Here is a 12,242-nt window from a genome sequence, read left to right as displayed (position 1 = left end):
ATCAGCCTTCGTTCCATATGGGCGATGACTAATCCTTTAGCGCGTCTCGATGTCTATTGGGATGTCTGGAATATTCGCTACAATACTACATTAAAATACAAAGGCCTACATAATCACTTTTTTTTTTAAATTATAGTTGATTAAAATAGGTAACGTAAACCTCACTACATACGTTGATATAAAAATGATCTGAAAGTTACATTGTCATATAACAGATTTATATAACCCTAACTAAAACCTTTGAGGAAAATTCAGCAAACGCTTTCCACTATGCATACGCTAAAATCCAATATCTTTTGCAATCTTTTCATTTCTCATCTGTAATCAATGCTCGAAAATCGTGACTACATTCAACATTGGCTGATTATATCGACCTTTCCGTCTTCCTTTTGAACCCCCATTCGGTAAATATGTAAGTGTTATCTGAGTAATTTCTACGGTCTAGCGCTGCTGGAGGAAGTACTATTGCATTGTTCTTAGTTTCCTGTTTTGTTAAACGTGAGAAATTAGATTAAACCTATACTAAACGAAGATCCTTGTCGATTACATTTTTAAGGTAAAAACATATGAGACTCTAATGCTATTTTAATGGTTATCGTCATTTTTACATACGAAACGCATTGTAGGCGTCTAATTCATAACATTTTAACGAATGAAGAGAGTCCACAAAACGTTTAGTGGTTGAGTATGCAAATTAGAAGTTGGGAGGGTTGTGTAAAAACTCACGTCAGCCCGATAAAGGATCAGAATCATCAGCCCTTTTTGGCAATTTGATTGTTTCAATTTAGTTAAGTTATACAAGTTTGTATAAAACTACCCCCATACGTGAATGGTAGGTAATTAACGCTTTGTCATCATTGCCGTAAGCTTCTGCAACTCGTTCTATATAAAGGAAAGGGTAACGTACAAAAAATTGACTGCCACCATTTATTTTGCACATACTCTTTGCGTCACCAGTAACAATTTAAATCCTGTTTTACATCCTTTGTAGGTGTGGTGTGTGAAGATAAATTTTTCTAAGTGTTTTTCCTGTCACATTTTCTTTTCGTACGTGGTTTTATTTGAATTTAGGGTGTAGATCTGACCAAAAACAACAAGGAAAGTGAAATTGTTTGCCCTTCATTCATTTCTTTATTTGTTCGCTTATTTTTGTCATAAGAATTGCGTTATCGAGGTGGTCAATGGTGTCAATGTGCGTTTAACATGCACATTAATTGAGAGAGTCCAAAGCAAGTCGGTTGCATTTGAAGTGAAATGAGCTTCCCCTATGCAGAGAGTCATTTATCAGGTCCACTGTAAATTTGTTAACTAGTTAACCCCATCAATAATCCTATAGTCATTTTGTGAGCATATCTATGTCTTATCGATACGCATGACTAGAGAGTACCTACTTCTTCATAGGCTTGTTTCTGACCAGAGATTCTCATGTCAATTTATTTCTCCAAAATGTCCCACCTCAGAGGGTTTAATCTGAAGGTCCTTTAATGTATTAGTGGCGATACGTTTAGGAGGGTTTCCAGGTTCACAGATAACCAGCCCTGTGAAGAATCACTAAAGTTAAACGTGCAGGATATCAGCAACTAGCAAATGCAAAAGATTCCCTCTAAATTAAGCGTTTACCTTATATAAAGTACGAGTATTCCGTGGAGGGAACGTAGGAAATTCCAAGTCGGCCAGCGTATTCAATTATCTACATCCAAAAATTACAACTTCTTTAATTCAATACGTTCTTCCCAGAGTTTTAAAAATACGGGACCGGTGTCAAAATTTAAGTTTTTTAAGGGCGCACTTAACGGCTCTAATCTCTACTTAATCGGAAGCTGTCACCCATTCAACTAACTACGGTTAATTATACTTATTCAAATAGTCGGAATGAAATCTCCAGATCCGGCAGTCCAGCAATGCGCTTTTGTTCCTTGGAATGTGAAAGGAAGCGGCGTAATCTATTATCACGTTGATATTTTCCTTAAACTGAACGACCTTGTCGATTTTTGTATACTATTAGAAAACTGAAATCGATTAAGGGGTAATTAATGGACCTAAAACTTAATAAGATTGATTCTGTCTCTTCTTTCCGAGCGACAATCTTCATCACGAAGCGCCCTACATAAAATGCTTCGAGATACAGGGTGTTCAGCACAGAGTGATCACAAAAACTGGCAATTTCGAGGCGGAAAACGGGTGCTTCATTAGACGATTATTGAACCAACACAAGGAAATCTTAGACAATTTTGTCTAAACACGGATGTGGCATAATATTATTTATTATTTAATTATTATTATGATTATTAAAGAATATCGAAAGATGATTTCAGGTAATATAATGCTTGACTGACATGGATTACACAGTTTTTATTTAGAAGAAAACTATTTAAAACGAACTTATAAAAGATACAACATTTCACTTTCCTTCTTCAGTCAAGTTTAGTTTTACAAAAAATAAACTTCTCTGATATTTTGTCAAAAAACGAAACAGCAACGTGCATTGAATATAGATCAGATATGGTACACTTTATGTAACAGCTTGCGGCATTAACATTCTGATCGTATTTTTGTCAGGAATTGGGACAACCTAATTTTTCAAGCGTAAAAAGTTAAACATTTACGTTCGTAAATCATTATAGATGCTTGTATATAATGCGCCACTTCATAAATAATCGATTTTGATAGACGACATTTTGCTGCATCAAAATTGTTACGTAAATTGGGCATGATCGTAGCGCAGAATGTGCTAATTGGTAACGCAGTTTCCATTTACTCGTTAATTAGTTTCTATCACATTATCGAATCAATTTTAATTTAATCTACTTCTTACATCGATGTTTAATTAGAGAGTAATTAGGTTATTGCTTGGAAACATAACACTCGCGTAGTTTAATATAATTTTATAATTTTTGTCTGCTCGTTATATCTTCAAAAATATAGCAAATAATAATTTAAAATTTTGTGTGCGGGTGGTTTCGGCGGCGCAAGTTCCCAAATTTCTAAAGGACAGAAACAACCCTATTGAACAGGACAGTTAAGAAGGAATTTCCCAGAATTGTTATTAGAAATATTGATAAAACTTTGACAGGTATAATATAAGATGATGGTTAAAAAGAGGAGGTGATGATAATTTAAGGAAGAGAAAAGTGTCAAATTTAGAAGAGGCAAAAATGTGATTTAAGAAGGGAAATCTGTTTAGGATGGAGTTCCAATTTAGTGGAAAATCATTTGCTCTGGGGCGTGGGGTATATGGCCGAAGTGCTAAAGAAGTCGATGAAGTCTGTGGACGCAAAGGACACCGAAAAATGGATTGTCGGGATTCTCTGCTCAAATGTGTTACTCGGGCTAATTTAATAATGTAACGTAAATTTAATTACGTTATTTACTAGAGTTAATTATTACTTATCACTCACAATTTATAACATAACACGCGAGCGCATCGATGTTGGAACAAACGATTTTGCCTACATAGCAAACGCTAGTATTTCCCGAAAGTCCTCGAACGTTCTCGAATATTCTAGACCAAACACGTAACATTTCTCGGAAAGAATGCGTCACATTTGCCTTAGTTTTTTTATCGCCTCGATGTCTATCGGGATTTCTGAAATATTCGATACAATACTACATTAAAAGACAAAGGCCCACATAATCACCTTTTTGATTGATGATGACTTCATCAATCACCGGCATATGATGGTATAACTGCCGATATAGTGAAACAAGCTTTTGGAGTGAATAGGTAAAGAACTATAAGTACAAAATTGTGTAATAAAAAATCTATAGTTAATTTATGTACCTAAAGCACTTTATTCATACTTCCCTTTAATTGAAATCTATTTTCGGAATTAACTACAATAAATGAACGTCGTAAATATTATGGTTAGGTAAAGGAATAAAAATAAAGCTTTCATTAGTGGCATTTAAAATTAAATCCTTTCTGTCTACCTTTTAATGTTAATTCCCAGTGCGCCATCGAAAATATATACTAAAACGTTGGCGGCGGTAATTAAACTTTTTGCTTTGCTGAGGGTGTTTTAATTTTTTGTTTAGTCTTCAATTTTAAATTTTTTACAGTTCCTAAATGAGAAACACTACCGAAATTATTATTTCGACCCTTATCCCTCGGTTTGCGCTACGAGGGGTCGTCTTTATATTCCCGTACTAGGCATGAAAACAAAAGACTAGAGCAACAACAAAATTTTACTTCCCCTGCTTTTGAATACAATATAACAGCGTTTCAATAACATCTTTAATGCAGTATAAAATTATTCAATTGGGTTTTCAACAAAGTTGCTCTCAACATCAGCTGCTGTAAGTTCTTCATTGTCCATAAATTTGATCCCCTTACTGTTTTTTTGAGATTCGGTATCAAAAAATAGTCATTAAGGAAGGGTGACCTTATCACCATGGTTCCAGGTTAATTTCTACCAGGGGCGTAACTTCATTTTAAGGGCCCCCGCCTTCAAAAATATTTGGTGGTCCTTTCCCTTGCGCTGAATTTAATTAACCACTTGGGTTTCTAATGACAACTATCTTAAAAATATATAAATGAAAGTTCACCAGAAATACACTCCAGAAAATTCGGATTCTTTAATAAAGATAGCACCCTCATATCGATCTTCTGACGTTACTCGACTCTGCGCTTTAAAAAAATCTTGATGGTTAGGGCTAGCTGCAGGAATTGCTTGTGAAGGAAGGCTTTAGGAATTGATCTTATAGCCAAATTATTTCTTCGCTGTCCAGAGTTTTTTTTTTTTTGCTTTTCTCGTTCCACTGTGGTATTTTCGTCCATTCTGAGCTGTCTGATTTCAAAATTTCAGTGCTAAAATTACTTAGCGGCATTCCCCTCGAAATTCAACTTCAGTCTAAGGTTACCGTAGCCGGAACCTTCAGATACCTTCTGGATTGAGGAAGGTCCCGCTGATTAACAAAGCATTTCATGTACTTAATGTAAGAGACTTCGCAATATTATTTTTCACAAATGGGAAAGGAGCGGTGTTGCTTTTAAATCTATTTGAGATGGCTACTTTTGAGCATATCAAATTTTGTATTAGATTAAAATCAGATTTAAATTATTCCAATTCAAGAGTTACTTCCTCGGATTGTTAATTTTTCTATATTGTAGATTTTGCTCCAAATTTTTCACTTATATTTACCCTCTGTGAACAATGAGTTCTAGGGGAACACGGCATGACTTTGGATTTAAATGCATTCTGTCGAAAATTGTAGGTCATTTCGATTCATTTTACACTTTTAAATAATCAATAATCTTTCTTTTGCTATTCAAATTCATTAAGTGTGCTATTATCGTGCCGTCTTTCCGAATTGTTTGTACATTTTTGCCGGGGCCCCTTTTAAGCCGAGGCCCGTCCTCAGAGCGTACCTTTGAGGCATTGTAGTTACGCCACTGGTCCATGATAACCGCTAACATGTGACCATAAACATACCATGATCAAGATAACTATTATATTTAAATATGCGAAAAGTTGGATCTTTATTAAGTGAAAATATTTAATTTCCAGATGATGGGATGACGAAAATCTTCAAGGGCACACGGCCGATACGCAAATAACGGACTTAGTACGTTGGGTACGTCAAAAAAACTGCACTTTTTGATTGGAATATGCCACTTTTTGTGGTAATAGTTAATACCAAAACACAACTTTTGAGATAGGGAGCCACTCGAAAATCCGTGCAGGAAACCAAAATGGTGGCCGTCAAAATAGCGCCATTAACCGCAATATATTTTTTGTATCTCTGTTCCTAATAGTCCGATTTTAATTTTCTTTTTTTTTATTGAAAGCTCTTGTGACGAGGAAACTGTGTGTGTTTTCTTTACGAATTTGAATCACAAGTCAGCTCAACCCGATTTTTATGTGTAACTTGTCCACGTCAAATGTTAATATGTAAGGATTTGTATTATTCAGCACAATTTTCTGACTCTTAAGGTCTGATGGTGAATCGGTCTATACGATTCGAAGTCGATTAGCTAAAGAAATATTAAAATTCAATTTATTTAAAAACGAGTGTTATTGTATCAATTTGTATCGACAAATAATTTACTACGTCAAGAAAATAGTGGTTGCTATTTAAAAACAGTATGTCCCCTTTGACCGTGCAGAAGTATGCTACTGACCCCAAATTGAATGTACGTGGATTGGTAGCAAACTTTTTATAATTATGGATGTCATAAAAAGCTTCTTTAAAAAATGTTTAGAAGATAAAATTTTCACCCTGTATAAAAAGCATATCCGGAAAACGGTTAGCCTCGCGGTTAGCATTACGAAAAAAAACCGATAAGACCTGCAAAAATAATTCTTTTGTTAAGGGATACCCGGGGATATATAAAAAATATCAAAATGTATAGGCTGCCCTCGAGAACACCCTATATACCTAAAAATACGTTTTAGGCTTCCCCTCAGGCTTCTCGTACCAACAAACCGTTACCATTAATCTCAACCATTGAGGTTCTATCGTTCGCTTACAGAAGGTGGATTCCCTGTCTAATAAAAATGATTCAACTTATATGAATAGGTATCTAAAACTTGGAAATCATAATATTCCGTTAATATTCTTAAAGAAAACCCGAGAGAAAACCCTCGAAAAAACCCATGATCTGATAAATAAGCACTCCAAATTTCACATTTGTCGTAGCTTAAACCAACTAGTTAAATAACATAGGATAAGTAAGAGCGTGAGTAAGAGTTAAAGTTGATATACTGAGTGTTTCTTTAATCACTTTAAAAGCAGAGTGTATTTTCTGTTTTTCAGAGAAAAAAATTGACGAGGCTTTTCCTTTCAATCTTCATAATGCCCGATGAAACAAATATTGCGCATTTTAAAAAAAAAAAACATGGTGGTGAATTGAAATTTTCCGATCTTGCAGGGTAGATACAAGGAGTTTTGGGGTTGTATCGATTGAATTTCTAAACGATGGCCTTTTTTGTCCAAAAGACCGGGATATTGCACAATTAAGAGCTTACTTGTAATTCAAACTCGTAAAAAAACACTTTTTTAAAATTGTGCTAAATCCTTAAGTTTTAGAGATAAATGTTATATAACAAAAAAGTTTCCTCGTCACAAGAGCTTTCAATAAAAAAAAAGAAAATTAAAATCGGACTAACTAATCGGACAAAAAAATATATTGCGGCTAATGGCGCCATTTTGACGGCCACCATTTTGATTTCTTGCACGGATTTTCGAGTGGCTCCCTATCTCAAAAGTTGCCTTTTGTTTGGTATTAACTATTACCACAGAAAGTGGCATATTCCAATAAAAAAGTGCAGTATTTTCCCCATTCTACCCAGGGTAACTGATACAGTCATTGACACTGTTATAGTGATTGACACCTTCAACGTAAAAACCGAAATATTAAGCATTTTAAAATATTAGGAACTCTTACATTGGCAGTATCTTCTTTGTTGGTATCCCTAGAATTATTCCGAGAAGTTTCAGTTGTCTCTGTTGGCAAAATTGCGGTCAAACTTCAGACTGAATTCACTGCTGTCCGCCAGTGACAGCTTGTAGTCCTGTTTGTTACCTGCGCCATTGCAGTAGAGGTAAGTGTTTGAAATTATACACTATTACTACGTCACTTACTTAATGTCAAACTAGGAATGTTGTCTTGATAAGGAACCATTACTTGTAATTGTTCTTCGGTTAGGGCTTGAAAACTTATGTGAGTCAATAATATTGGGGTGTCGATAACTGTCACGATAATTGCAAGTAAAAATACTGATTGACATAGGAGTGTCAATCACTGTAAATTGGAGCCTCATTGAAATTTAAGCTTTATGAAAGCGTTCTGCAAGACTAATATCGAAATTTAAATTCTGTGTAAATAATAGTGAAGTTGGAACCCTGCAGACAGTTGTTGACATGGTGTCAATAACTAGATGCGGCAAGGTGTCCATCATTATACAGAATGAAATTGTTATTATTTTGATTTGTACTTTTAAACGTTTAGAGCTGAAAAAAATGCCAAAAGCGAAAATTGAGGGAGAAGCATACACTAAACTCTACTCAGAAGAGGATGTTGAAAATGCAGTTCGGGCTGTTAGAAATGGCATACCGAAAAAGGCGGCCGCTAAACATTTTGGTGTTCCTCGGACCACATTAATCTTTCGACTGAGCGCGAATTTTAAGAAAAGCACTATGGGACCTTCTCCGGTTTTAACTAAAGAAGAGGAAGAAACGTTGGTAGAGTGGATCATCACATGTCAAAGGAAAGGATTTCCACGCCGGAAGGAGAACATTCAGAGCAGTGTTAAAGAATTTTTGGACAACTCTCCCAGGGAAAATTGTTTTCCTAACAATTGTCCAGGCGAAGGGTGGTTTAAGGCTTTTTTGCGTCGTCATCCCATACTCACTGAAAGGACTGCAGAGGCCGTTACAAGAGCCAGCGCTAATGAAAGTGAAAGTGGTTCGAGGCAATCGAAGCATATTTAAAAGAAGAAAACTATTTTGACATCCTGAACGACCCCGCAAGAGTATTCAATGGGGATGAGACGTGTTTCATGCTCTGTCAAAAGGAAATAAGGTTATTGCACCCAGAGGCACACGCAATGTATATGAGATTGATGGTGGGCAAGCAAAAGCAAATTTAACTGTAATGTTCACATTTGGTGCAAATGGCAATATCACTCCGCCGATGATCATATACCCCAACAAAAGGCGTTCTGCAGAAATAGCAAAAAGCTTACCAAGTGACTGGGGCTATGGACTTTCGGAAAATGGATGGATGAAGGCGGAGTCCTTTTTTGAATATGTGGCGAACGTGCTAAATACATATCTGAAACGCATTGGAACAAAATTCCCTATTATATATTTCGTAGATGGGCATGCCACCCACTTGACATTTAAATTAAGTGAGTTATGCACTAATCTTGGTATAGTCCTGATCGCACTCTATCCAAATTCCACTCGAATTTTACAACCCGCAGATGTTGCAGCATTCAAACCAATAAAGAATGGTTGGATTAAGGGTGTTCAGAAATGGCGGGCCAAAAACCCATTAGATGCGTTAACAAAAGAGCATTTTGCCCCCATATTAAAGACTGTAATAGAAAATTGTATAAATGCTGACATTATTATAAATGGCTTTAGAAGTTGTGGACTTTTTCCTTGGAATGTTGAAGCCATCAATTTTTCGAAGTGCCTTGGGAAACGAAATGATGCCGCCATGGGAGAAGTCGTGAATGAAAGTAGCCAGACATTAGACTTCAGAGCATTTAAAGAAATTGCGGGTGAAGCAGTTATTGACGAGTTGCAAAACTCGATCAATGACAACAAATATTTCCAGTGCCTCCAAAAAATATTTAATCGATTTAAAGTAGATCCACCCATGAATATGGCAAACGAAAATGATGGAAACGTTACTGTTTTCGGGGTGCAAGATGCTGATCAAATAACTGTAGAAAAAATTGTCCAAGAAGAAGGTTTGTTTGATATTTTAAGCATGCCCGTGGTCATAGACGAAAGCAACTTAACTGAAGATGTAAATGTCTTGCCGTCGCACTTAAGGATACAATATACCATCCCGAATAATAAATCCATTGGCGGCAATATAGGACAAGGACCATCGGTCCAAGAATATTACCATCCACACACAACTTTAGTCAGCGAAGAAGTTCTCAAAGACGTCACCAATGAAGAAGTAACTTCCATTCAGTTGCAACAAAGTACTCTGAATGAAACGCTTTTCTGGCCACTTACACCAGAAAGAAAGGGAAAGACAAATTCTGAAAGGATACCTTTCGTGATAACTTCACAGACATGGAAAGAAATGCAAAAAAAAGATACAAGAGAAAAGGGAGAAGAATGAAGCACTAGAAGAAAGGAGAAGAAAAAGGTTGGAGAGTAGAGACCTAAAAATGAAAACATCCTTGGAAAAAAAAGGGAACAAAAAACCAGCTGAAAAAGTAAAGGCGGCTGTTGGAAGGAAAAGAAAGGGCATTGAGGTAAACTGCAACTCCGACAACAAACCGAAAAAGGTCAACTGCGACTCTGACGACAAACATAAAGACGTAAACTGCGACTCTGACAACATACCGAAAAAGGATAACTGCGACTCTGATGACAAACAGAGAAATGTAAACTGCAACTCTGACAACAAACCGAAAAAGGTAAACTGCGACTCTGACGACAAACAGAAAACGGTAAACATCATTTCATCAATGGTCATCCCGGCAACTGAAGACGAAAAACCAGGAAACCAAACAGATTTGTTTCCAAGAAACGTTGCTGTTTTTACTGGAATGTGCTTTACCTGCATTAGAAATGTAACTCAGAGAGCGGCTGGTATAAAATGTATTTCTTGTAAAAGACAGTACCATAAGACGTGCCTTCTGAAAAAAACACCTGTGCCTGAAATACCATATACATATGTGCAATACATGTAGTAATAGAAATGCAATGTTAAGTGAAGAACATATTTAAAACTTACCATTTGTGCCATATAGGTATGCATTTTTTATTTTTCTATTTTTGCCTTAGATATTTTTGTACCTACAAAAAATAAAAGTTTTCTGTTCATGTTCCTTTGTATATTGACCCACCGTTCCTGGGCCTTTACTATCCTCTTTCAATGTTTGTATTAAGAAGAAGAGAGAGCTATATCAACAACTGGTAAGAAGGGTGTCAATAAATGTCGGAAAGTGTCAATTACTATAATATTTGATCAGAAATGATAAATCAATTAATTATATTGAAAGGTGCATTAAAATGCATAAACTGATTTATGTTATGTGAAAGTTTAAACTTTAAGGAAGCCGTAGGTATATATTTCTTACTTCCATCGAAAAATAGCAAGTAAGAAAACACACATTTAGCCCAAAGTTACCATTAAGGTGTCAATNTGGCATGGCACAAATCAGGAATTGTTTTTGTTCATAACCTCAACTCAAAGCTCAACATAACTTTAATAATTCTATTGCGACTTTCGTTTCCAATTACGCTAGTTCAGGATTTTTAAATAATGGCAGGGGAGGTAGTTGTTGATGCTTTACCATATATAGATCAGGGGTACGATGAACCCGGTGTTAGAGAAGCGGTAAGTGTACACCTAATTGACCGCCCGCTGCTCTTTCACACTCATTTTTTAGGCTTTCGCAATGGTCGAGGAGGAATGTAGACGTTATCGTCCGACTAAAAATTATCTAGAACACCTGCCTCCACTAAACATAACAGCGTTCGAAACGCCAATGATGCACGCCGAATTTGAACGTTTGCAAAATCGCTTACCAATGGAGACCATGTCGATGAAACGTTACGAATTGCCACCACCACCGAGCGGTAAACTGAACGAACTAAATGCCTGGGCGGAGTGCGTAGATAACTCTCAAGCACAGTTAGAGCATCAAGCTGTGCGAATATTAAATTTACAGCTCATGTTGCAGTACTGCTGTCCCGCCTGGCAGAGGTATTTGCAGGTGCTGACCGATTCGGAACGTGTTGCCTCAAAACGACTGGCGGAATTACGACATGCGATTCAAGAGACCAATTGGCAACGAAAATCTCTACAGACGAAAGGAGGAGACCAACTTCGCCAACTTGAAGCGAAATGGGTACAATTGGTTTCACATAATTACGAAATCGAGCAAGCGTGCAGTATGGCCGAAGAATATATAGCTTCTTTACCACCGACTCCTTAAACTCGTCTCTTTTGACACTAGGACAATGTGATATATCTACTTTAAGAGTAAAGCTGCCGATTATTATAGTAATTTTCTTACAATTTGTAAGTGAAGGTGTAGCATAAATAAATAAAATATAATTTTTAAATCATACTTTTATCTTGTTTTTATTATCTGTCTATCTATCCACAAGGGGAGCCTGACTAGGGCAGCATTTAGGCACATCGTTCCTACTCCCTTTCTTTTGCAACTTTGTTCAGAGCCAGTTTCTTTAAATAAATGGTAGGGCCCTGTTTAGCCTAAGTTGCTTGATCCTCCCCCGGTTCCCGATAACTGTCGCCAAGGAACTGATGTCTATCTCTGATAAAGGCATTATAGTGGCAGACCACATGCTCAGTGGTTTCATCTGCCTCACACGTGAACTCCTACAAGCCCAATGTTGTGCAGATGATTGTTGGCCATCTAGTGTCCAGTGATGACACTGATGGTCTTGATCTGTCTTTTATTCAGTTTTAGAAGCCTTAAATAAGACTCATATTTTCCCAGAAGTCCATTGTTCATTACCACTGAACCAGAAATAGACTGCTAACCCAGTTTATAATCCTGACTCTGACACATGACAAG

General features: G+C 36.5%; 1 protein-coding gene across 1 annotated transcript; it reads left to right on the top strand.

Moving 5' to 3' along the window:
• The first annotated feature begins 10,854 nt into the window (after positions 1-10,854).
• On the top strand, positions 10,855-11,777 carry LOC116171363 (pre-mRNA-splicing factor SPF27-like). Its single transcript, XM_031488155.1, has 2 exons — positions 10,855-11,035; positions 11,088-11,777. Exons 1-2 carry the CDS (start codon positions 10,961-10,963, stop codon positions 11,634-11,636), a joined length of 624 nt encoding a protein of 207 aa, XP_031344015.1. The 5' UTR covers positions 10,855-10,960; the 3' UTR covers positions 11,637-11,777.
• Positions 11,778-12,242: the final 465 nt, after the last annotated feature.

This window comes from Photinus pyralis, unplaced genomic scaffold (genome assembly GCF_008802855.1).
Source record: "Photinus pyralis isolate 1611_PpyrPB1 unplaced genomic scaffold, Ppyr1.3 Ppyr1.4_LG5, whole genome shotgun sequence".
NCBI classification, from domain to species: domain Eukaryota; kingdom Metazoa; phylum Arthropoda; class Insecta; order Coleoptera; family Lampyridae; genus Photinus; species Photinus pyralis.
This window is presented reverse-complemented; position numbering and strand designations above follow the sequence as displayed.

Coding starts and splice junctions, on each gene's coding strand:
- LOC116171363 (XM_031488155.1), top strand. CDS start 10,961: ATGGCAGGGGAGGTAGTTGTTGATGCTTTACCATATATAGATCAGGGG. Junction 11,036..11,087: donor AACCCGGTGTTAGAGAAGCG/GTAAGTGTACAC, acceptor CTCATTTTTTAG/GCTTTCGCAATGGTCGAGGA.